This window comes from Podarcis erhardii (assembly GCF_964252035.2).
Source record: "Podarcis erhardii genome assembly, chromosome: 17".
NCBI lineage: Eukaryota > Metazoa > Chordata > Lepidosauria > Squamata > Lacertidae > Podarcis > Podarcis erhardii.
This window is the reverse complement of record NC_138515.1, coordinates 11140356-11166320: the sequence shown is the minus strand read 5'-3', so window position 1 is coordinate 11166320 and position 25965 is coordinate 11140356. Positions and strand designations below refer to the sequence as shown.

At 40.5% G+C, this 25965-nt stretch overlaps 1 protein-coding gene across 5 annotated transcripts in view; it reads right to left on the bottom strand.

Moving 5' to 3' along the window:
• RFX3 (regulatory factor X3) overlaps positions 1 to 25965 on the bottom strand; it is a 113393-nt gene that overhangs the window by 30833 nt on the left and 56595 nt on the right. For 2 of the 5 annotated variants that reach the window (XM_081845035.1, XM_081845036.1), the window contains exons 3-5: positions 17827 to 17924; positions 14347 to 14605; positions 5094 to 5168 (exon numbers count right to left, since the gene is read on the bottom strand). In XM_081845035.1, the coding sequence (XP_081701161.1) occupies positions 5094 to 5168; positions 14347 to 14605; positions 17827 to 17924 (432 nt within the window). The remainder of the gene's footprint in view (positions 1 to 5093; positions 5169 to 14346; positions 14606 to 17826; positions 17925 to 25965) is intronic. The other 3 variants (XM_081845037.1, XM_081845038.1, XM_081845039.1) reach the window with 2 other exon arrangements.

Sequence of the window (25965 nt, the reverse complement as noted above, 5' to 3'; positions counted from 1 at the left end):
ACCTCTGGTGTAGACAGCAAGGTTTGGGGGCTGTAGTAACCAGGCCATCTGCTGAACAAACTATAAATCAAGCAGAAGACATGCCCCCTGTCATTAGCCATCTCCCTATTAGTGCACTCTAGTTACCAGACCAGCTTGAATGACAAAAGCCCCAGCAGAAACCTTCAGCAGAAACCCAACCCCCAAGAAATGCCTCCTGTAATGACTATTCAGAGGTTAAAATCTTCCTGCAGTGCTGCTGTAAATGAAGGCAGTGGAAAGGCTATCAGGATCAGCAGGCGAAGGAAAGGTTCCTCTGGCCACCAGCAGCCAGAATGAGACTTTCTCATAGAAATCAAGTTAACAGGGCAGGCAGATAAGAGGTCCCGGGGGCGACCAGGACTGCTTTCTCCCTTTGGCCCATCATGCTTGGCATCTTGTCTCCCAGCCAACACAGCAACAAAATGAAGGATGCTAGCCAGTCCACTTCTTATCCTAAGTGGTGTTCCTCTGGCTTCCCTGACACCCTGTTCCCATGTCAGACTGGATTAGATGTTTCCTCAAAAAGTAGAGGCAGATGGCCCTCTGAAGTTAGTCATAAATCTGCTTTTGGGTTCAAATTTCATCTTAGGCCTAAGGCATGCCACCAACTCTCAGCTTCAGCCACTCATTATTATCAAAGGATAATAACACTGACCTGAGTTACAGTGCTGTTGTAAAGAATGTTATAAACACTACGAACTCTCTAAAAAGCTGTATACATTGTATATTTCTTGATGCTGTTCTTATTGCTGCTGTTCTTGCTAATATAAAAATGGAAATAGTTGTGCTGTGCCTGGGAATTCCACGCAACTGAGATATGGCTTGTTTGTTTGTTCAAAGCCTATCAAACAAGAGATCCAGAGTGTCCCTTTCACGAACAGAACTGAGATCCCGGGGAGGGCAGGCTATTTCCCACAACTACCATTTTCCGCTGCAGCCTCCTGCAACATCCCCACTGTTCTGGATTGTGCCCCCAAAGCAGTGTTTTAGGAAACAGAGAGAGAGGGAAGTGGGGACATGGCCTCTGCAGAGGGGAACTCTGGATCCGGCCTGTTCTTTCTTCCTTGTTTTAGTTCATGTACCCAATATCATTTCAAGATATCTCATTTGTCACAAATCTCTTTCAAATTAGTGATGTACCATTATGATCATATAACGTATGACGGCATGTCAAGGGAAATGGTAACCTTTACCTTGGTGTATTAAAAACACTTATTTATTTCACTAATGAGCTAACATAAGCATATCTGAGGACAGGAACCATCATAGCTTTCAAACTTTGCACTTAACTCATTAGAATTAATCAGCATAGATTAAAGCAGATATTCTATTGCTATTTATCCCAAAGGGAAATACCGAAATGGAATTGCAAAAACCACAGAACACTTCCCAATTAAATTATAAATGTAACATTTGACATTTCCCCCCATAGATGAATTACAAAATACTATGATTAATTTTAAATACATTTTACAAAAAAACCTTACTTTTGACATAATATGTTACTTGCAATAGTCATTGCTGGCAGTGCAGTCAATGTTCTGAATAAAGACTTTTGCTTTAGGACACACACATTTCACGGACAAAGGTCCAGTTGTTTTGGATTATAAAACTGGGGGTGGAGCAGAGGATGATGATTTAGGCCACAGAAAATGTTACAGTGGAAATAATAAATTTAAGTTCTACAAATTTGGAAGCATGGACCTCCAAAAATGAGCAAGGCTACAGCTCTCTTGCATGTATGCTAGTAATGGGTGGGTAGGATTATTATGATGATTATTTTGATATACCGCTCTTCATCTGAAGATCACAGGGCGGTATGTAGCATAAAAAGCTTAAACTTGCCTTTGAAACAGTAAGAGATGATGCCCCTCTAGTAACCAGCAACTACTCCGACACAAATTCATGCAGAATAGGTCTAGCAATGACCATTAGCATTATAGCTATACAGAATTTTCATGCTCAGATGCCTATGCCTCCAAATATCTGATGCTGGGTACAAACAGGGGATGGGCATCAAAATAATGAGAAAGCCACAAAAATAAGAAAGCATTAATACTTGGCCCAACATACAAATAATTTAAAGAAAACACAAGCTAATAGCATTAAGACCATGTTGTAAAACCATGCCATACAACCATAAAGTGCTAAGCATTGTAATTATAAGTCACCATTATAATAGTCTGTTTCAAAGTAGTTATGAATTTAAATTTTAGTCAAATATTGTTATGATGTGCAAAAATAAGTTAATCCAATAAATTTCCCTCCCTTCACCCAATTTCAACCTTCACCCTTCCACCTAATTCTCAGCCACACTGGCAATTCCCATACACATAAAAAGAGGTCAGGTGAGATAAAAACAGAGATTTAAAATACTATTAAACTAAGTGCTGGTATCCCATCTACTGAATGTCATCCTACTATAACCGCTAAGTCTAAAAGATCTCTACATTCAAAACTTAATATTAAGGAGGGGTCTGGATCAGGTTTCTAGACACATCAATGAATTTTGGGATTATAAAATTGGGGGGGGGGGGGAGTATTTATTTCATACATGTTGTATTTTTGAGACAAGTAACCATTCTTTCACTAATAAAAATGGCATCCTTTTTATATATCCTAATGGTCCATTTCCAAAAGGAAACATTCAAATAATATTCAAACAAAGAATTTTGAAAACTTTATGGATTATGTAAACTATGAAATGTAATGTTAGGTATATTGCTTTATTTTTCTGGAAATAGATGTTCACATAAAGCTGTGAGATTTTCAGTCATGGATTATATGGGCCACACTACTACAAAACAGAACTTCACAAAATACCCTGCTTTGGAACAATGACTTAGCTTTGCTTTCCTTTACCCTGGAAATAGCACAGCAAGGCACAGGGTATAATTATTTTTCTGCATACTTATTCTGTGAAACAAGGAAACACAGAAAAATAACAAATAATATATTTTTGTCAGATTTACCAACACATTTCAGGAAATGTGGTGGCAGTTTACTTATACGCCAGCAGGTAAATTCTTGAATAAATTGAACCAGCTTTTTATATACAGTCATACCTTGGTTTACAGACATTTCAGGTTGTGCATTTTGGGGTTGCACACTGCGCCAAACCCGGAAGTACCAGAACAGGTTACTTCCTGGGTTTGGCGCTCACACATGCGCAAAAGTGCGAAATCGCGCTTTGCGCATGCGCAGAAGTGCGACCCACGTGTGCGCAGACACGGCGCTGCGGGTTGCGAACGTGCCTCCCGCACGGATCACGTTCGCAACCCTAGTGTCCACTGTATACACAATTAGTTAATTTTGAGACAATCACATATTTGGAAATTTCATTTCCATAGTTATGCTTCTTTTAAGATACTTTTTCATGCAAACATATGCTGGAAAAGCATTCATTCATCTGCAAGACTTGAAACATACAAGCTTTGTGATTTAACAATAATGAGATGGCATGATGAGAGCTGAACAATATTTACAGATTTTTGAGTGGGGCCAACTTGTGGGATGGAGGAGTGGGAAAACACAAGGGTAGGAAAACAGCACTGAGGATAAAAATACGTTAGGCCGACTCAAAAGGTCATGGGTTTATGAGCATACAGAAACGACAAGCATATGGACCCCATGAACCAAGCCCTTGACTCTCCTTGGTTGTTCCCCAGAGGCAGCCTGGGTCAAATCACCCTGGGCTCAGTCCGACACTCAGAGGAGGCATCAGGAAGTACAGAACCTGACGCTAGGTCACCAAAGCTCAACAATGCATTTCTTCCTGAAGAAACAGAAGCTGGTTTACCTGTGAGACACCAGACATGCCGTTTTCCATATCTATGGCTCTCCTCCAGGTGCACAATTTTGTATATATAAAAAGAAAGTGTTTAAGATGCCAATTGATTAAAAGACTGGCTTTTGTGTAATGAATATATGGGAATTAACGCCATTTTACCAAGTGGCAAAACACTTGCCATTTTGAGAGGCAGGCTGTATATGAAAACAGTCCTCATATGGCAAGGACTCTCTGCAGGAGGATGTTGGAGTCCCACTACAGAATTCCAGGTGACCCGTCTGGCTGGGGGGGGAGGCTGTTGCTCCACCACAAGAGCATCACCACTTGGTTGCATGGGAGGGAGATTGCATGGGAAATAATGAAGGGAGATACTCAGAACATGGCTGTGACAGGGGCCAGATCTGCTTCCTCCCTCTAGTAGTGTCAGCTCTGAAAGTCATATCTGCTCTTATCTATATCTAGGTCTTCGCCTAAAGAGTCATATTGTGTTTCTTGTTCGTACTGGAGCATAGTGGAGTACAGTGGTGCCCCGCAAGACGAATGCCTCGCAAGACGGAAAACTCGCTAGACGAAAGAGTTTTCCGTTTTGGAGGTGCTTCGCAAAACAAATTTCCTATGGGCTTGCTTCACAAGACAAAAATGTCATGCGAGTTCCTGTGGGTTTTTTCCCTTTCCCCCCTTTTTCTAAGCCGCTAAGCTGCTTGTCGGCTTATCCGCTAAGCCGCTAAAAGCCGCTAATAGCACTAATCTGCTAAGCCGTCAATGGGCTTGCTTCGCAAGACGAAAAAACCGCTAGACGAAGAGACTCGCGGAATGGATTCTTTTCGTCTTGCGAGGCACCACTGTATTAGGAACTGGCAACGAAGAAGCATAAAGCAGTGAAATTATTTCTTTGCTTAAAAAAATCTTAAGTCACAACTGTGACATCTTACCCTTGTCAAATGAGAACAGAATACACATTTTGTTTAACAGTATGAAGCCTATGTTAACAATCCAAATAAAACTGGGTTGTTGTTTTTTTAAAAAAATTGCTCATGGTGGTTTGAGCAATGCTATAAGGGCGATGAAATCAAACAACTCAACAATTTTGCTGCACTGTCATTGTGTCTGAAAAAAGATAGTGAGGAGTTGCTATGAGAGCTTAAAAGTAGAAAGGAAGATTCAGGAGGCAAAAGAAGAAAAGGAAAATGAAAAAAGCAGCAACCAAAACAAGCATTTAGAAGGCAAGCTAGGCATGCAAATCAAGCAAGGGATTAGTTTACATGAAGAAGAGGCAACTTACATGGCTGTTGAGAAGAGAGCTTCTGTGAGTGGACAGACCATCAGACTTTTGCAGTGTCTCAATCGCCATTTCAATCTGATAATAGATGTCATTAAAAAAAGGGCTCAAGACAAGATAGTAATAAAAGACTGACCACAGAAATTTTGATAGATTGCCAAAGTTCAAAAGAAAACTTTAGTTCAAAGCTATTACAATTTATTGGGGGCATAGTCTTCAAATCTTTACCCCAGCAAATTTTGCAGCAACAACTGCTTCAACAAAACTGAAAGAGCAAGTTATCAAAAAGGCCACCCCCCACTCCTGCTCATTCCATAAAAAGAAAGAAAGAAAAACACGGTTTATTGTTAAGCCACAATGCAAACATTTCAGAATCCTGAGCATGGTATAATATCCATAGAAAACAGATAAGCATGCTAGAAAATAAGTATACAAAGAACTTGAAGCACTTGATTGAGCCTGCAACCCTCTGCTCTGTTCTGGGAGCAGGTCTCCCTGACCTTAGTGAGACATACTTCCAATTAAACATGAACAGGATGGCACCAGGAGGGTTTATTCTTTGGACCTACAATTTCATATTATGTGTCTCTTGCCTGCTGATACTTGAAAAATGATTGAACAACTTTAATTAATCTCATGATTTAAATGGGTACCAAACCACCACAATTTATTCGCTGGGCTAGCACCCTGGCCTTCCAAAGACAAATGCAGATGAGAAGGAGAGAACTACACTCAGATCTGGTCCTTTGCTGAAATGCTTTTGCAAGAGCAGTTCCCAATGCAGAAATGTAGGCCGCTGCTCAGTTTAAACAGGGCGATGGGTTCCGAAATGGGGGGGAAAGACAAGACAAATCTCCCGATGTGCCTGATGGAACATATGCTTCAAGCACATCTGTTCTTTCTTTGCATCCTGGCCTTCTGTAGATGTCCTTACATTGTGTAGATGTCCTTGCATTTGCACCTATAAATAAATTCTGTATGTGGGAATATATAAAAACAGAAGCATTTTGATAGGACTTCCCATTTCCCTCTTAAGTTGCTCAGAGAGATAGTAACAAATAAGCTACTGTCATTCAGGGGGTTGGACTCGATGGCCCTTGGGTCTCTTCCAACTCTATGATTCTATGATTCTATGATTCTGAGTGAAATAAAAACAGCATGAAATCAATTAGTTGTTGAGGAAAAAAACACTACAGAATAGACAAAAACATAAACATGTTTTTATCTTTATGAATTGAGTCTTTTTAGAGAGCATTCTACACTGATCAGATTATGAGGAGACCAATTGAAGATGGTATTTGTCTGTGTCAAACCATTGTCCAATTCAGCCAATTCTTGTCTATTCTAACAAGTGGAAGTCTTTCCTAGCCCTCTACCTTTTTAACTAGAAATGCCAGGGGTTGAAATGAGACCATTTACGCCTGTACAGCATGTCCCCTTCCACTGAACTTCAGGCCCTTCTCATAGGACACAGAAAACTGTAAAATACTTTATTTAGTATAACATTCTCCAGGAAATCTATTTAATTATTATTTTTATTATTTTAAACCATGATCTCAGTGAAGAATCGTCAAGGTCTCTAACAAAGTATATTAAACATGTAAATCAAGTCAAATTTGAAAAACACCCCAGAGAAACAAATTAGCAGCGATGTTGATCAGAAAAGCAGAAGCAGGAAAAAGATAACCAGGGCAACTCAAAAGCCTGCCAGAAGAGGACCACTTTGGCATGATGTCTAAAAAACCAGAAAGAGGGGAGCGAGATGGACTTCCCTAGAGAGAATTCTGCAGCTTTAGAGAAGAAATTGCCTGCATGTTGCAACTCACTGCAATGAAGATCCCAACACCCCGTCCTTATGGCGTTAGGGACCCAGACACTTTAGGGTATTAAAGCTCAAAAGCAGCACTTCAAGCTGAGCCTGGAAGCAAACTGGCCACCAACGATGTACAGTAATTGCAAAATTGGTCTGTATGTGCTGCCATTTCCAGAACATACACCATAGGGAGACACATGTAAAGTACTGTATTGTACAGTGGTCTAACCTAGAATGCCAAAGATACAAGGAACTTTTAAATGCAAGTGATTCCAGATTTGAACCTCTTTCCTGATCCAGTACAGCTCTTCTAATGTTCTTGTATTCTTAATAGCATTTTATATCAAAGGAAAATTAATTGTTATGGGGAGTGTTTTAGCCCCAGTCAAGTCTGGACAGAGGAGGAGGAGATGTTTAAAATAGATGAGAACACAGTAACATAAAGTATTGTACTATACTCTTAAGTAAACAAATGACTTATCAAAGAGCAAAGAACATATCACTAAGCTCATATTAATAGACTAATAGCTATACACCCTAGTTTTATCTAAATTCATGCAGACTAAAATGGTTGCAAACCTCAGTACACATGAAGCATTGCATGAATCGTCCATATTCAAACCTTCAGTCTACAACAGGACTAATGCGAGTGTACAAATAATTTTAGATCTCCAGAAATAATGTCCTCCTAATAATAATCTGTTTACACCTGCAATGTGCACAAATATAAATAAATCTTCTGCTTGCCAATAAAAGGCTACAATGGCAAATAAACAATTGAAATTTGCCTGTCATGTTGACTTTCCATATTCTCACAAAAGGCAGCTTCTATTTAAGATTACTCTTCCAAACGTTTGGGGAAAGTTGGGATAACAATGTATTGGAATATGCAACTGTATGAATGTGCTAATTGCGTCTTTTAATGATCAAGTCCCTATTCTCCCCCCCCCCCCCACACATTGTTTTAGAGAATATGCATGCCTATTCAAACAGGAGAGTGAACAGATATTTTTTTTCCACACAGAGACATTGATTTAACATTTGTGCACAACATACCACCACATGTTAAGGAAACAATTCACTACAAATTGCGTGTGTTATATTATCAGTATGTACAATGTGCTTTCTGCTTAGAACAAAAAAAAGTGTGCTTTCTGCTTTAAAAAAAATGTTCTCAACAGAACAGTTGTTTAGTTATTGGGTGGTACATGGAATATCTTGCATTTGAAAAGGCAAATGTTGTGCTACAGTAACTCATAATTATGGAGTTGGCATATAATTATGCAAATTAAGAAAATTTGCATAATTTGTTTCTAGTATGTCTAAGCAACCATTTCACTGCTCTTTTAAGGGCCTTTTCTTGTATTACTCTGGTGACATGGAAGTGATTGCAGCATTTGTATTTGAAAAATACTTGCTCTTCCCCACACCAATAAATGTCTTGGGAAATGCAGAAAGAGACCAAACTGTGGCTTTCCTCTGTACCAGTGGTTTCCAATTGGTGGTCTGTGGACCCTCTGGGGGTCTGCATAACCCACCCAAGGGGCCTGTGGCACCATCCACATAACAAAAACCACCAGAGAGATATCAAAATTTTCACAAGTAGGAGGTCTAGGGCTTGGCTTATGAAAAAACAAGGGGCCTGCAGCACTTAGCTAATTGGGAACCAGTGCTTTACACCAAAGCTACCCTTCCCATCCTGCCAGTTTAATTTAAGAAGGAGCCCTTAGCGGTCTCTTTCTTTTTTCCAGTTTCCACACAAGGCGAAACCATGATTTAGTGCCACATGCATAAACTGAAAGAAACCCAACATAGAATCTTTCCGAAACACAAATATATAAAAGACTCTTAGTAAAATGTCAGCTTGCGTCAATATTCACACAGAATTCTCAAAATAGTAAATACAGTTATTCCTGATGTATCAATGTTTTACTTGACTCCTTGATTAGTTTTTGCGATCAAACGTAATCAGCAGAGAAGGAAATTGAAATAATTTTAGAAGCCCACCTTCATAAATATGAGCTCCTGTCTGGCCTGTTTTAAATCAGTGATCACTGGGTGACAAGTGATTGCTCACTGATGGATGAGAATTTGTCTGCAGAGCAGGAAGTGAGGCAAATTTCAGCAGTCGCCCTCTGCCCTGCTGTGGCCCATGCATTCTCTCAATCTGTCCAGTCCAGTCTGCTCCCAGTCCCCCAGTGGGGTGTGTGTGTGGCCAAAATGGATTCCCTTCCATCAGTGGGCAGTTACCACTCAATATCACTATCATTATCTCAGGTATGCAAATGAAGTGAAACATTGATTGCAGGGAGACCCGGTTTTGGGGATCCGGAGCGACGTGGGGTGAGCGGTGCGGTGCTTCGAATTGATTGCTTCTTTCACGGAGTGAAGCTGCATTGCTGTTGCCGGAGAGCGCTGATTTTTTCCTGTGGACAATTCGATTTTAAACAACTACCTGTGAGTGGAACGGAAAATTGGATCTATAAATGTCTTAATTTGGCACCGAAACGGGAAGGTTTCAAACAGGAAGTCTGCCTTCCCCTTTTGTAAATAGATTAAAGCAAAGACGCTGCAAGCTAAGGTCTTGGAAAGTCTTTCGCAAAGGATTAAACTTCCATCGATTAAAACTATTAAACCCCCCTTGGAAGCAGGAGAAGAGGGGGGAAATTTTGGATCGCGCAAACCTGCAGGAGAGAGTGATGAAAATTAAATCACCACCGCTCGGAACCTGGAAAGGGGCTGCCAGTAAGATTGACGTTTTGAAGTTCATTGGCTGTGAATAGAATGTATCTTGACAGTTAGCTAAATAAGAAAAATATATTGTTTCCATTGTCCTCTTCTGCATTTAAAAAGGAGGAAAAGTAACTGAAAATTGAAACTATATTTACTGTTTGAACTGTGCTTAAAAGGATTGACACAAATAGAAACTGTTTCCCTCTAGAGGGAGCCTTTGAAACTGTTATAAGAGCTGAGCTGGGGGAACCAGCTGCAAGATAAGAGTCTGTGAGAATCAGGGATTGACCTTGGACTATTTGAGAATGTCGACAGAAGAAGCTTTAGTGATTGCATTATGCAAGGTAAGTCACTCGTTGGAACAACTCCACAAGAAGACAGATGTTATGACTACTAAAATTTATAACTTGGGACAAAAGGTGACTAACTTGGGACAAAAAGTGAACATCAATACAGAAATTATTCAGGATCTGATACAGGAATCTACTTTGACAGGGCAAATTGTCGAGAAGGCGAAGGAGAAAGTTGCTGTTGTTGAACCTAAAGTAATACAAGTGGGAGCCCCAGCCTTACAGAGGCAAATTGAGGACTATAAGTTGAGGCCTTTTATGATTGAATTTAGAAAAAGTCAGATTTTGAGGATCGGAGCCCTGCCTGGACTGGAGAAGGAAAGTTGGATAGATCCCTTCATGCAGGGATTTACTGACTTTTGGGATTTGGACTTGGGTCGTGAGGAGATTGGAGCTGTGGGGGCCGTTGGATTTGGAGGAATTTTGAAACATGTCCTGAAATACCTTATGGATTTTAGATTTAACCATGGAGATTTGGTTGACCTGTCGAGAAGGAATAAAAACATTGCTAGGTTGGAGCTTCCCCGAGATCTGCTCTTCAGTATCAAAGGAAGGAAAATAAGAACAAGATCAGTAGAAGACAAAGTAAAGTGCATGTATAAATATGAAGAAGACCTGCAGAAGGGACTTGGAAAAGAGTTAAGAGCCTCGGACAGAAGATCACCAGGTTGATGGACTATATGGAATTGACAAATGACTGGCAGTATCCGAGACCAGGGAGAAGAGATGGCAGAAGAAGATTGGAAAAAGTTTAAAGTTTATTTTTAGAAATAGAAATATTGTAAAATTACTGAGTGTTAGAAAAATGTTGGAATGAAATCTTATGGCTTTAGTAGAAATGTTATAAGGAGTTAAGTATAAATAAGCATTATAGTATTAATGGAAAATAAGGGTAAAAATAAGGTAAGATATTTATATGACAGAAAATAGAGAAAGATGGAAAGGAATTGCTGAAACAATTAATAGAAGTGGAATACAAAAAGGGAGGTGAGAGGAGGTCGATGAAACAAGGGTATGGAAGATAGAGTACTGAAATGGTATGATGTATGTTTTTAAGTTGTTTTTGTTTTGTTTAGGTCAATGTGTCAATGTTGTGTTTTGTATTGTTTATATATTTGTATTGTATTGTTTTTTCCCGTTCTTGTTTTTTTCCCTTTTTGTCTTTTTTCTTCTCTTTCTTTTTTGTAAGTTTTAAAAGTAATAAATATTATTTTTTAAAGAAATATGAAATACAACGCTGAGAACTAACTCAAGAGAAATCCATCCTTTCTAAAGTAAATACAATTCTAATCTGGTTCACAGTGACAAAATGTAATAAAAGACTATCATAATATCAATGAATTCAAACATCTGATTTCAACATAAGCCTTGTCTTTCATATCACTCATGTCACTCATTTCTATGTATAAATCAACAGCTTTTCCCATTTTGTAACTATTTCACATTGTGATTTTCAAAAAAATGCACTTGTAATAGGTGACAGAAATACTGCCATCAATCTCCAAATATAATACTGATGTCATCAAGTGGTTAGTGAAACTGGCATACAGAGAGTTTGGCGGATTTCTTTTTCTTGTAAACTCATAATAAAACACTTAGCAGAGTAAGCTTCCATGGCATATTGTTAGAACAAGATACGCAAAGAACTTCTGGAATCTTGAAACAGCTTATTTTCCACTACATCATAGGGGTTTTTTTTTGGGGGGGGGGTTGCTGTTGCAAAAATAATGAGGAAGAATACAGTAATTATGCAGTTCAAAATAGGGACAGTATTTCACATTGCAGAACAAATATAAAATTTGAATTTACCAGCCACTCTTTTGTCTTTTGCTATTTTAACACCAATTAGTCATAATATTAAAAAGCACACAAGCTGCTTGAAAGTTTCTCTTTCAAGCGCCTCAGTTTTTTAAAATTCTCTCTTTTTAATTTGCCAAAACAGATGGTACATGCAACAATTATGGATATTGCTGTGTATGGCATCAGCAGTTGAAAAGTATGCTCTACAATTCCTACAATTTAAGAGTTATTTTAAAAAACAAAACAAAACTAGAAGTATTTTTAAATAAAAGTTTCTAGCTGTAAAGAGGAAGAGCAATGTACCTACAATTTATATGTAAACTATTAATAGTTTATATGTAAACTATTTTTTAAAAACCCTAAAGAAAATACACACAGAGATTAAAAACCCTCATTTAAAAAAATTAATCTGATTTTCAATATATTCATGGTTGGTGAACCTTCTACATCAAGGGGTCAACATTTGAAATGTATGAAATTTCCTTTCTTAAAACTTGCCTTTCCTAGTCTGCATCCCAAAATCCATATACAGTGGAACCTCGGGTTGCGAACGTGATCTGTGCAGGAGGGACGTTCGCAACCTGCACCGTTCGCAACCCACAGTGCCGCGTCTGCGCACGCGCAGGTCACAATTCGGCGCTTCTGCGCATGCGCAAAGCGTGAGTTAGTGTTTTTGCACATGTGCGAGCGCCAAAACCAGGAAGTAACCCGTTCCAGTACTTCCCTGTTTGGCGTGGTGCGCAACCCGAAATCGCATAACCTGAAGCGTCTGTAACCCGAGGTACCACTGTACATTATAATCTGAACTTGACGTAACTACACAATGCCATATGAGATTTCCTCCTTAAACTTAAGTTCTCTTGAATGCCAATCTACAAGATCCACTGACTTTACAGAGTGGCTTTACTGGCAAGGCAGAGAGAGTAGAAAAGGAACCTCAGAAACCTTCGCTCCCTACAAGGCTTTCTGGGTTTCGTTCCCAATGTTTAACATTTCTCTCATTAATCTCATAATGCTGTTTATTTTGGGGTTTTTTTTCTCCTTTCCCCACTGCCTCTGTATTTTAACATGGCTGCTACAAGCAGGTCTATTTAATTTGTATGTTCTCCTCCATTTTGCACAGTCCTCCAGATATTGCAGGACCACAACTCCCATCACTCCTGACCATTAGCCATGCTGGCTGGAGCTGATATGAGTTCAATAACACCTAGAACACCACAGGTTCTCATAACATAATGGCCTTGTACAGATGCAATGTTAAACCTTGGTTTGTCAAGCTCAACACTGGTTTGTTTGTATGTCTTAAGCTGACTAAGATCACTCATCATGGTTTGTTTGGAGCAATTTACACTATTGCACTTTGTGGGAGACCTGGATCACCCAAGTTGTGCGTGGGCAGGGTGAGGAGGCTGTCAGAGCAAGTGTGCTGGGTGGGTGAATGTGAAACGGAGAAGTTTAATGTCTCCCTTCCCCACTGAACAATCACCGTTGAGAGGAGCAAAAGACAGCCTCGCCTGATAGCAAACTACATAATCTGGGTACAAGCAGAAGACTTTCAGAAGGAAAGGACTTTTTCTTCAAAAGGATTGTGGGAGGAGGATGTTTTACTGCTTAGGAGCTTTCTGGAGAGGCCAAAGATCTCCAAGGCAAGTGTTTATGTTCACTGCCCCGTTTCTGTAACCAGCCAAAGGTAAGACAGCTGGTGATGCCTTGCCAGTCTCCAGATGCCACAAAGAGCTTCAGCGTAGCAGCAGGGTATTTGCAGAGGAGCTCAAGGAATAGCAAGCCAACACTAGACCAAACAAGCCATGGTTTGGCTGAATATCAGTAAGCTGGACCCTGGACTATTCAACAAACCATGATTAAAACAAACGATCATTTACTGCTACAATTTATATTAACCAGGAATGGGATTGGTTGTTTTTAAGGAATAAAAAGTTCTCAAACATTGAGTTCATTTGCATCCACCTGCCATTTAGCAACTTTACATGCAGTTGCTAATCTCTGTGATACATACCTCTAATGCAGTCAAATGCCTGCTCACATGGAAACTACAACTGTGACTGAAGCTGCTATCAATATCAAGAAAGCTAAAATACGAATGACAACCACATGGAGAACTATCTAGAGCGACCCATACAGGAGACATGAAATCCAGAACTGAAAAGAATGCAGTGAAAGAAGCTGTGATACTGTCATTATATTTAACTAAATTTCTGCAATTTTATTTCCCCACAAAGTAAATTTACTGAACATAGGTTTGAGAGAAAGCCATCTGAAAGTCTGAATCTGTTCGAATAAATCTGAGTAAAAGAATGGAAGAGAATGAGACTCATACTTTTCCTTTTTTGCATGGTGGGCGTCAATTATTTGGGGCAAAAACCCCTGCGACCCATTGCTGTGAAGCTTTTGTTCATTTCAATGTCCTTGTGGAAGCGACACAAAAATGAATAGAGGTTGCATGGCAACAGGGCCAGGTAGTCCATGCCTTCATTAAGCAAACCTGGAATTTCTGCTCCTGAAAACAAACAAGAGAGACGGAAGCGTCTGCGCTACTTACTGTGGCTGGGGAGGCGCGCGTGGTGTGCGTCACTGAATGGCCAGAGTTCTCCATGGAGTTGCCAATCAGGTAGGTGCCTCCCGTGCTGCTGATGAGCTGTCCTCCCGTGACACCCATCTGAATGCCTCCAGTGCCCACCATACTATGAGAAGAGACCACAGTAGTCACCTGTGCAGAACTGCCTTGGGTATCAAAGTAATTCCCTCCAGTGTTTTGGCTGTACATCTGAGTTTCTGTGTAAGGATACGTGGTTGTTCGTCTTCAGGGAAAAAGAGAGAAAAGACAAAGTTGTTTAGATGCATCCTTTTACTAGAGGAAGACAACTGTTTCACCACAATGGCTTGCATCGAGCTAAATATTATTTCTCATTTCTAACAGCATTTTCTATTGCACAAAGTCTTTTAAATTTATTAGTTTATAATCTAAGATGAATCTCTTTTCCTGGAAAAAAAAACTATAAACTATTTACTACAAAAGTTGCAACACAGCAAACTGTTATTCCCAATGTTTAGAAGTGGAGATGACACACCCTTTGCTAAGACAAAAAACACAACAAGTGTGTAACTACCGAGTCCATCTGTTTCAAATGCTCACTCTCAGTGATGTCAACTCCAAGTACTTCTGAGCTCAGAATACAAAATATTAATTCACAGTAGAAAGATGACATACACTTACGGGCAGAAAAAAATGGCTCAGCTTAGATGCCGAAAACTTGATCAAGCACGGAAAGTGTGTTGCCGTGTTTGCCCATATGTATTCAAACTTGTGTGAAATCACGAGAGCTATACAATAACTTTAAAAAGAAACAAAAGCAGATTCTGCAGATATCAGCATGTCCAAGGGAAAGCACAAGCGATGTATACAGGAACTGGGCTCTGTGTGTGTGTGTGTGTGTCCCTGTGGACACAAACATAAAATCATAGAGTTGTCCAACGCCAGTTACCATTTTCATGTGCTCAAGATGTTTTGTGTCCTTCTGACATTTCCCTGTGGGAAAGAAGTCAGGTAGCAGTATTTCTGATGAAAGAGAATGGCATTGAAAGGGTAAGTCTTTTATATTTTCTGAAGTTTCAAAGGTGGTGTGCACATGGCACACTCCCACACATTGATTTATTCCCAGCTGACTCTATTAGGTTCTATGGAAATGTCATGACAATGATCTGTCACCTTTTATAAATTAGTACTTCTGCCACCTCATCTTGCCTCAGCATGTACCTGAGCTGAATGCGACCCTAAATTTTCTTTCATCTGCTCATTCAATAGGCTTCGTTTACCTGGAGCACACTGATCTTTCCATGCAAAAGTTGCTCTTAGGTTTAGTACTGTTTTACAGGTGCTTTTCACTCCATCAAGAAAAGGCTTTTCCTAGCAATTATTTTCTACTCAGTTAAGTGTTATTTCCTTACAGGCAGCCTAATTGCTATAAAAATTTGAACGCACAGAAGAACCTCGATTCAAACACCTGTTCTTACTACTGTAGTGTTTAACTTCGCCATCTATTTACATAGGGTTCATTTATTATTGTTATTTCAACAGTATGTAGTGATAGTAATAGAATTTAATAACATTAATACATTTAATCATATTAGCTAATATTACTGTGGGGAAAGTAGACAAGATTTCTTAGCTAAAAATTAAGGAAGCTGCTTACACCCATCAATATTTATGAGAACGAACACAAGTTGTTATAGGTTTTTAAATTATTTATTCCTGCAAAGCAGAGATGTTGAAGACATTAACCACAATGTTATTTGAAGACAATATATTTGGAATTATTATGGAGAGGAGATGGGAGAACAACAACACAACCCTGGGCTTTCATTTTTGGCAGCACCACATGTCCTTCCTGAGCGTCTGGTTCACACATCACACTAACTAGGCCAAACCAGTGCTTCGTGCAAATGCATGAGGGTGCAAGTTCTCAAAGGGAAATGGCAGCCACCTTGCTCCTCCCCAGTTATTCTGCTGGTGGTTTGATTTAGGGTGCTGCCCAAACCATAGGACAAACCATGGTTACAGCTTGGAGCTAGTTTAGAGAGAGCTAAACCATGGCCTTGGGCTTAGATGACATGGCTTGGCTCAGCACAGCAGCAGAACCAAGCGGCAATGCGGCCACATTCCCCTCTCCCAGAGCCTGCATGCTTGCATGTTCACGGTAATGTGCAAGCCAGGCAAATGTCTAATTCTGCCCTTAGAAAACAGCTTTTGCAACACGGGGAATGAACAAATGCATCTAGAAGGCTGGCTGTATGAGAAATAAGGAACATAAGAGTCACAATACTAGAGACCTATAATTATTTAGAGATATCTAACATAAAACTGAAGTAGTAAACTTGATTACTCTTCCACTCAAAATGATACAGTGGTGCCCCGCAAGACGAATGCCTCGCAAGACGGAAAACCCGCTAGACGAAAGGGTTTTCCGTTTTGGAGGCGCTTCGCAAAACGAATTTCCCTATGGGCTTGCTTCTCAAGACGAAATGTCTTGTGAGTTTTTCCAACTTTTTTTTCCTCCCCCCCTTTTCTAAGCCGCTAAGCCGCTTATCAGCTGATCCGCTAAGCCGCTAAAAGCCGCTAAGCTGCTAATAGCGCTAATCCGATAAGCCGTCAATGGGCTTGCTTCGCAAGACGAAAAAACCGTTAGACGAAGAGAATCGCGGAACGGATTCTTTTCGTCTTGCGAGGCACCACTGTAATTATAAAAATTCAGGCGCTAAACGAATCGCTTTCTGTCTGCACACTGCAGGTGACATATCATGGTCACATTCATCTATGAGAAGTACATTACAATGGTAGAGAACAGGCAATACAACCTCAAGAGTCATCCACTTAAAACTGTACTCTTTGTACCTCACTACTCATAGATCAACCGTCTGAAAACTCACAGATCTGTGATGTGCATAATATACTGACTAGAATGCTGCTTCCGCCTCACTGAAAATTTCCATATGAGCATGGCAAAGATTCTCTACCATAAGGCAGTTTTATTTATCACCCAGTATTGTAATGACGTATGCACCACTTTAAGGACACTGCTTGCTTGCGCTCTCTCTCTTCTTTCAAAATTCCTAGACTGTGTAATTATCACATACTCCCAAGACCGTGTAATTATCACACACTCCCATAATCAGAACTGTTCAGCTTATTTGTGGCATTAGCTTATTTATGTTTCCTGTGTCTACTGAAAAGAAAAATACCAACCATGGTTTTTATCTCAACATGGGCTTCACCTATATCATGTGACAAAGAAACACCCCCCCCCCTCAAGATCTACGCCAACCACCAGGTGTCAACTGTGATGGAGCTTTAAAAAACAAAACAAAACAAAACAAACACAGAATGAATGATGGGGGTCCATCATTCACAATTGGTGAGGATAGTTTCATATGTTCACTTTCTCACACATTTTTCCATCTTCGGTCCTATGTGCATGTAGAAGACCTGCATGTATGAGTGGGGTGTCCAAGATGAAGGACTTACATAGCTCCGTTTGTGTAGACGGTGTCACTTCCCTCCACATACTGCACCTGGGCTGGGTAGACATGCTGGACCTGTTGCACCGTTTGCACTTGCTGAACCTGCAAAGAAATCAGTCACATGATGAGATGCGTTTCCCTCTCGGCCATTCAGAACCTAATCTCTACTGTTGCTAATTATTAGTGAGCAATAAACAAACAGTGAAGCACTGGAGCTTCCTAAACAGATTACAAAACAAACCCACAGTAGGGTGACTGAGGACAGGCTCCCCATGGCATGCTTGCCTTATTTATCTGTACATTATTAAAGTAATAATATTTTAATAACTTTATTATTTATACCCTGCCCACCTGACTGGGTTCCCCCAGCCACTCTGGGAAACTTGCAGCATATATAAAACATAGTAAAATATGAAACATTAAAAAGCCACATTTCAGCAGGTGTCCACATAACATAACATAACATGACATTTAGAAGAGATTCAATCTTGTTCTGTAAATATACTTGAATTATCAAAAAGTGACTTAGCAATGTTAGCTTCATGGCTAAAAAAATTTAAAGAAGGGGGAAAGAATATTGTGAACTGTTCAGATGCCATGACAAACCATGGTTTGTGCTAAAATAATAATTTAAACCAAAACTATAGGCTGTGCTTGGACAGAACAATGAAATAAGGTTTATTGTTACAGGAATGAGTGCAGTGAAGCCTTGGGCTCATGTATCTTCCCCTCTCCTCTCAGCTTCCATTATGGCTGCAAGGAACTCAAAGAATTCTGTTTGCCTTTTTGAGGAAAGCACCATTCAGCAGGAAACGCGAAGCCGTGCAAGCCGTGGATAGTCTTCATTATGGTTTGCTGAAACAAGCCAACTGCAGACTGTGGTTTATGAAGCTGGCTTGTTTCAATAAATCATAGTATGACCCCAGTTTATGATTCAGATGCAACACCAGACTGCTGTTAATCTGAAATGGAAGTGAATCCCACTCCTCTCCTCCTCAGGCTGTGATGGAAGAGCAGGACAGTACAAAACCAGAGAGGGTGAAGCTGAGGCCCAGTGCCTTTGGGGGACGGGGGACGGGGGGGTGATGGTATTCACCAGCAGCTTCTCCCCCTGCCCTGCAACAGCCACTGTGAGCACCGCCAGTGAGGTGACCAGGGGGCACCCAGCCAGCAGCTGAGCCCAGGGCACGCGGGGAAGCACATCACAAGCTGCACCCCCCATTCTTGCACCCCTTGGGGAGTGGGACTTGGGTACTCCGGTCAGCCCCGGGGAGAAGGTGCCCAGGCCCCGGAGGGGCTTTGTTCATGCCATGGCTCCCCACGCAGCTGAGCGTCTCTGGGGGTGGCGGTGGTGGGACTGTGTGCCACTGAGTAGCACAAGAAAAAGCACTGCTGAGGCCGACACTCATTCCTATGTCTAACACAGCAATATCTTAAGTGCTGACACAATCAAGCAAACCATGGTTTAGAGTTACTTTCCTGCTCAATAATCTTGTCCCTGGATGCAATGGCCTCTGGAAGCAAGGGACTTAACTGTGGGTTTTCTATTCAGACCACATACCAAACCATAACTTGTACAAACCACAGCTTGTTTTCCAATTCTCCTTTGCCAGCCTATTGCGTAGCATGGTTTGTGTCAAACAACAGTTCTACTTCCCTAAGCATGGTTTGCTGCAAGTTGGAACTTAATTCTGACAGCAAATTCTGCCTTTGAATAATTGTCTATTTCCTTCAGGTGCATTGCAGATGTCTGGACAAATTCATGCTATTTCCTGTCAAATGGATTCTGAACTCTTGATAACATAACAAAAATGCAGCTTACGCTATCTTTTATCCTGACCGCTCTGCTGCATGATATCTGTTTTCAAACAAAATTACCCTGGAATTTATGTCCATATTGTCCATATTTATACATTCTATAGATTTATATGTGGATCTTCAGATGTTATCCTTGAAGATAATAGAATGAGTAAATATGAAGCAGATCTGCCAGTAGTCTATTACTCAGACTACTTTGGGGACTGGCAGGGGGTACTGTTTATCCACACATTGAGAGAGGATGAAAGATATTCTAGTCCTTAAGTGCTTTTCAATTATATGTCTCTGCTACTCTCATTGGACTGTGTAAAGCTGTTACCAGCAAATTAAATATCTTCTTTTTTTGCTATTCACATAAATCTTTGAAAAGCCACCAGTACAAATTCTTCATTTGAATCAATACAAATACCTTCACTTTAAAAACAAATCATATACTTTTAGTGAAAAACTGAGGCCTTGTCATCCACTAACCCAGATATTGTAGGGAATGACTTCTGTGCAATTATATTAATTTATTTCTATTATTCTCAACTGTGAAGTCTTTCCATTTTGAATCTGCTTACAAACCTATGTGAGGATTTAAGAACTGTCACAATGTGCTTTTTAAAAACACCAGGCCATTTTCATTCTTGCAGTTTTGAGCTTCTGCAAACTATAAGGTGCTTTGACTACTTCGTTCCAGCTGGGGCTGATTTCATAAAATCCTAATTTGTAGAGTTGGAAGGGAGCTTGAGGGTCACCTAGTCCAACCCCCTGCAATGCAGGAATCTCAACTAAGGCATCCATGATGATCTCCTCCCCGTCTAGGTCATCTAAGACTTATAACTTGGCAAGGGCACAAGCCAACGGGGGGAGAGTACCAAGGCATTTGTCCTCCCCATCTCAGACGAGGGCAAGCAGCCAGCAGGAGTCAGGAAGAGAAGTTGCCAGAGCAGGAGAGGCAGCAGGAGACGGAGGGCAACCAGAAGGCAACTTCTTCCTCTCGCCCATCACTGAGATCAGTCATCCAACACCCCCCTCCCCAATCTCATTTCCCCAAGACACATCATGGATACAATTTATGTAGACAATTTATCTCACCACCAGGCCAGGCCAGCATCAATCCACAATAGTCAGATCACAGAAGGCTCACTGTAAATAAGCCCACCACCCACTTAAGCAAAAAACAAAAAACAAAACAACCCCCCCCCCCAAAAAAAAACCACCCTGTGATTTATTCTTTGGGCATTCTACCCCATCCAGGGTATAAACCATCTCTTCTCTACCCTGTTGCACACCCAGATGATATAACTCTCAAAGGCATAAAACTTATGTATATCATGCATTCAGCCTCTCATACACCCCAAATTGTGTATGCTACATACAATAAGCAATATATACAATATGTGTACCTAGGGGGTTGTTGGGACTAGTAACTACTGAGAGTGAGGGAATTTGTGCATTTGTACGTGCGGGTGAATGTGTGCAGCTGTAATATAATGAGGCATGAATATATTTGTCGTTATAGTTCCCAATTCAGACTGCATTAAACCTAATGACTCATCAACAGGTTTTAAGTTAACCAAGCCAGACTTAGAACTGTAAGATTTTCCATCTCCAGCTTGCCTGTACAATGCACAAGATCTCAATATATGAAAGGAGTTGAACAGGTGTGTTTTCTGTTTACAAGTCTATAAATGGCAAGACTGTATGGGCAGTTTCAATATAAAATTCTGTTAACTGTGTGAATCAAGTAAACAGGTTTTCAATCTGTAAATCAGTAAATGGGAAAAGAGTAAGCCTTTAACAGATTTGTGAAAAAAAGACAAAATGGAATTACAGTACTAATATCCTAAGTATTTTTACAAAACCCCAAACTTATTTTACCTAGACTTACATATCAATAAGAGACCTGATTTAAGAGAACTCGCCATGCTAGGATTCTTTTCTAAAACAAGAATTGTATAATGGTGGTTGCCTCACTGCGAGAAGTGAAGTTACAGGGAACCTGACAGAGGGCCATCTTGGTAGTTACACCCTGTGGAATGCCCTCCCATCAGATGTCAAGGAGATAAATAATTACACAACCTTCTGTAGACATCTGAAGGCAGCCTTGCATTGAGAAGCTTTTAACGTGCGATGTTCTGTTGTGCTTTTGCATATTCTCTTGGAAGTTGCTCAGAGTGGCTGGGGCAACCCAAAATAAGCTGTACTTGTAGTTGTTATTGTAACAAGGAATCTATCTATCTAGCTCACATCACTCAGCTATATTTCATGGGCAAACCAGTTAAATATCAAATTTTAAAGACCCAATTCTAGATATCTGAGGAAGGGGGGGGATTAAACTCACAAAATTAGTTTGGAGAACCAAAGTAAATGAGGTATAGGTGGGCATCCTAGCATATTTCAATCTTCTTCCAGCAACCTCATTTGAACAAGCCCCTCATCTCAAATTCTCAAGCTACCACTAGTGACATGGGTATTCCGGGGGGTGGGGGGGGAGTCCTGCACAAATTAGGTAGTGTACATAGGGTAGTCACTCTGCATTGGAAAATTTGCAAGAGCTGCCATGACAGAACACAGGATGTGGCATAATTCACCACACACTCATAGAACATCACCACCAATGGATAACCCTATAAAGGAACCCTATAAAGGAAGACCACAAGTCAGACAGCCGACGGCATAGCCTGGGGCAAGATCATCCTGGCCTCATGTCTTGCTGGTTGACGAATGCAGGAGACAAGCCCACGATGCTCCTGATTCAGTGGGGGGGACTGGGGTAGTTTGGTGGGAGACCCTTACCTTTCCCTACTGATATACACATGTTAGGTAAGGTAAAGGGACCCCTGACCATTAGGTCCAGTCGTGGCCAACTCTGGGGTTGTGGCGCTCATCTCGCTCTATAGGCCGAGGGAGCTGGCGTACAGCTTCCGGGTCATGTGGCCAGCATGACTAAGCCACTTCTGGCGAACCAGAGCAGTGCACGGAAACACCGTTTACCTTCCCGCCGGAGCGGTACCTATTTATCTACTTGCACTTTGACATGCTTTCGAACTGCTAAGTTGGCAGGAGCAGGGACCGAGCAACAGGAGCTCACCCTATCATGGGGATTCATTACATTTATTTAGCTACAGGTGGTTGTTTTAAATATTTTTCCTTTAAAATCTATTATCAAACTGCCAAAATGTTTTGTTACTGTTATTGTTCTTACCCTAACTTGAGTCCTTCACATTGTTTAGGGTTGGCACTGGGGAGAGATGTGCTCTTGTGCCTTTTACAGCTGTGTGGAAGGCAGAAATTAAGCAGGACAAGACTTTTATTGCGGAGAAATACAATTACACAGAAAGCTTCACCTACTGTCAGTCTAAGCGTCAATACATCTTATTACCTGTTTGTGGAGTTCAATTTATTTTAGGGCCCTCCATTCCCATTTACAAAAGAGGGTACAAAATTGCATCTACTATTTATTTTTGGAACTGATTTGTCTGTGTGTTCTCTATGAATCTAATGCCTCTCAAGATATTGTCGCCAAACTTGGCACCGGGATTTCTGACACAGGAGCATGGATTTTCATCAACACTGGACCACCTGCTGCCATTCTGAACCAAGATGGTGGACTGAAACATGAGTTTGGTATGCCTTTGCCTGATTTTTGGCGTGACTGGTCCAAACTGTATTGATTTGGACACCTCTGAAGATACTGTTACCCCATCTGTTGTGATTTTGACAAATTTGGCATCACAGGCCCAATCTGCACCAATATGGATGGTTCTGAAGATATTGCTGCCCAAGTCTGCATGAAGGTTAATGAGGTGGTCCCCATCTACTTTTGGATGCTAGATGCCATGTTGAATGAATATGGTGGACCACAATTAAACATTAGCATCTCCCCCAATTGGGGTTGTGTCAAGCCTTTCCTGGGTTAGGTTGAAGCTTTGGCACAGTGTGTGAGAGGACATAGCCCAAAACTCATAAAAACACTATCCATATAAAAACCCATTTCTTTGAATTCCTGGGCACAACCAGGCACCCCTAAGCAGTTGAACATAAACAGTGTTTAAATCTTATGCAAATGTGTGTTTTGTAAGTGCAGCAGGAGACCCAGTCAACACACAGTTTATGAGGCCCAAACAAACTTGTTGGCACCTCTGGAGGGACTGGGGGTCAGAATCAGTATAATGCAGCTTCCTATGCCTTTTAAGGTCAAAACCCAAAGCAAAAAAGGAAGACACCCAATGGTACAGTAAACAGCAGCAAGGAAAGATAAATAACCTGAATTTACAAAGGAAAAAGTGAGCACTACAAGACTGGCAAGATAATGAAAGAACAAGATCAACCTCACCACCACAGTCGTCAGGGAAAGCAGAATGTCAAAAAGAAATACCAAAAGAAGGAGCAGCAGGGGTAACTGTTTCAAAAGAAGATAACCAAGTTATCTTCTTTCTTTCCAGCAAAAAGAAACATGTTTTGAAATAAAAAGATCCTAAAAACTGCAGATTTATTGAACACCAAATGACAGTTCAAAGACCCCCTACAAGAAGATGCGATGCAGGAAAACCTACATGGAATAGAAATGAGAGTAGAATGAGAATTAAAAACTGAGCAGGGGGACTCTGATTAAGACAAAAATGTCACCAGGTTTTCAAAAGCAGCAAGCTGAAAAATGGAAGACAGCAGAGGAGAAACGAAAGAAAAGACAGCCCTTCAAACAAGAAAACTGAACAGAGCAAGAAACGCCAGTGCCAAAAACTGACAGTGAGTGTACTCCCCACTGATGCCCCCCAACAGAAGAGGGTCAAGCAGGTTGGTTCCTGTATTATATGAGAAGCATCCCTGAAGGTAAGAAGTGCTGCAGGTAAATCTTTAGCTCATCTTCACTGGTTCTTTATTTTCTAAAGAAACTCAATTTGGAGGAGCACTCTCCACTTAGCTGGAAAGTCTCTACTTACGTAATGTGGAAACTCTGTTGAACATTGAGATAGAAAAAGTAAATTGGGCAGATACATGATTCAAGTCTGAATACCAGCATAGTCTTCATATGTTTTCAAAGGATGGGGAAAAGAAAATGCAAAATACATTCTCATGGGACATCTGCCTTGAAGAGCAGGCTTCCTCAACCTCGGCCCACCAGATGTTTTGAGACTACAATTCCCAGCATCCCTGAACACTGGTCCTGCTAGCTACGGATCATGGGAGTTGTAGGCCAAAAACATCTGGAAGGCTGAGGTTGAGGAAGCCTGTATTACAGTAACCACTGGTAAATATGTGCAGGACACCATTCTATGTTTCAAGTTAAAGCTCCTGCACCCATTTTCAAGGTCAGGAAAGATGTGGCACACATCCCAATTCAGCCCATCTTTTTTAAAATGGAGACATCAGAATTAATGATCCAGCACATTTAGGAACCTAATCTGCGTTTCAGTCTTAGATTCCCGTTTAACGACCACAAGCCGTTTCCATGAGGTTATAGAAAATGTTGAACAAATGAACCAAAATAAAAGGTTGAAATATCAGAATGTAAGTTGGTGACCAAGGTTAGCACACCATTCAACTTTTCAAGCCTGACCCTCTGGCTGGTTTCCAAGACGGTAAAGAAAGACACAACACACAACTGTAAGAGTTTCCTTTGAGCACTGAGATATCCAGTTGAACAGCAAGGGCTCAAGGGCAGATGAGGCAAAAGATATCGCAATGTGGTAGCTGAAGCCTCTCAAAACACTGTCTTTTATTAGTCATTATTTTCATTGTCATTTGCAGAAGAAAGGCATACCAAAACAAATTACATGCTTCTGTAAAATCTGCTGCCTCACAGGAACAAATGGAGCATCAATTTATACAGCATGCTGCTATTCAATGTTTGTCAACAACATCAAAAGTGGATAAAAACATTCAGCGCAAAATTAAAAGCCACCTTGAATGAGAAAAACGAAGCATTATACAAGGGAAGGTATTGCTCCAGACAATATGCTTTTCAAACAGAAGACTAAGAGGAGCAAAACCAGCTCAATTCACTCAGATTTATAAATCCTATTTGAAATTTTAATTATAGCACTTTCAAATAAAGTAGACTAAATACTGTATTTTTTCAAGTAGCAAAAACATGTAGAGAGTAATAAAACTGTTAACAACAAAAACTGGGTACGTCTAGTTATGTAATACAATCTCCACAACTAACATTACATTGAGCATGTAGTGTCATTTCATGCATATTCTTGAGGTATTAATGGTTAATATAAGACAAATCTGATTAGTTGCTGGGTGAGAATTGTTATCTTCTTCCCCATTACATATGAAAAGACAGGAGACCAAATTTCCACAAAGGTATTTCTCTTCGTTATACCTT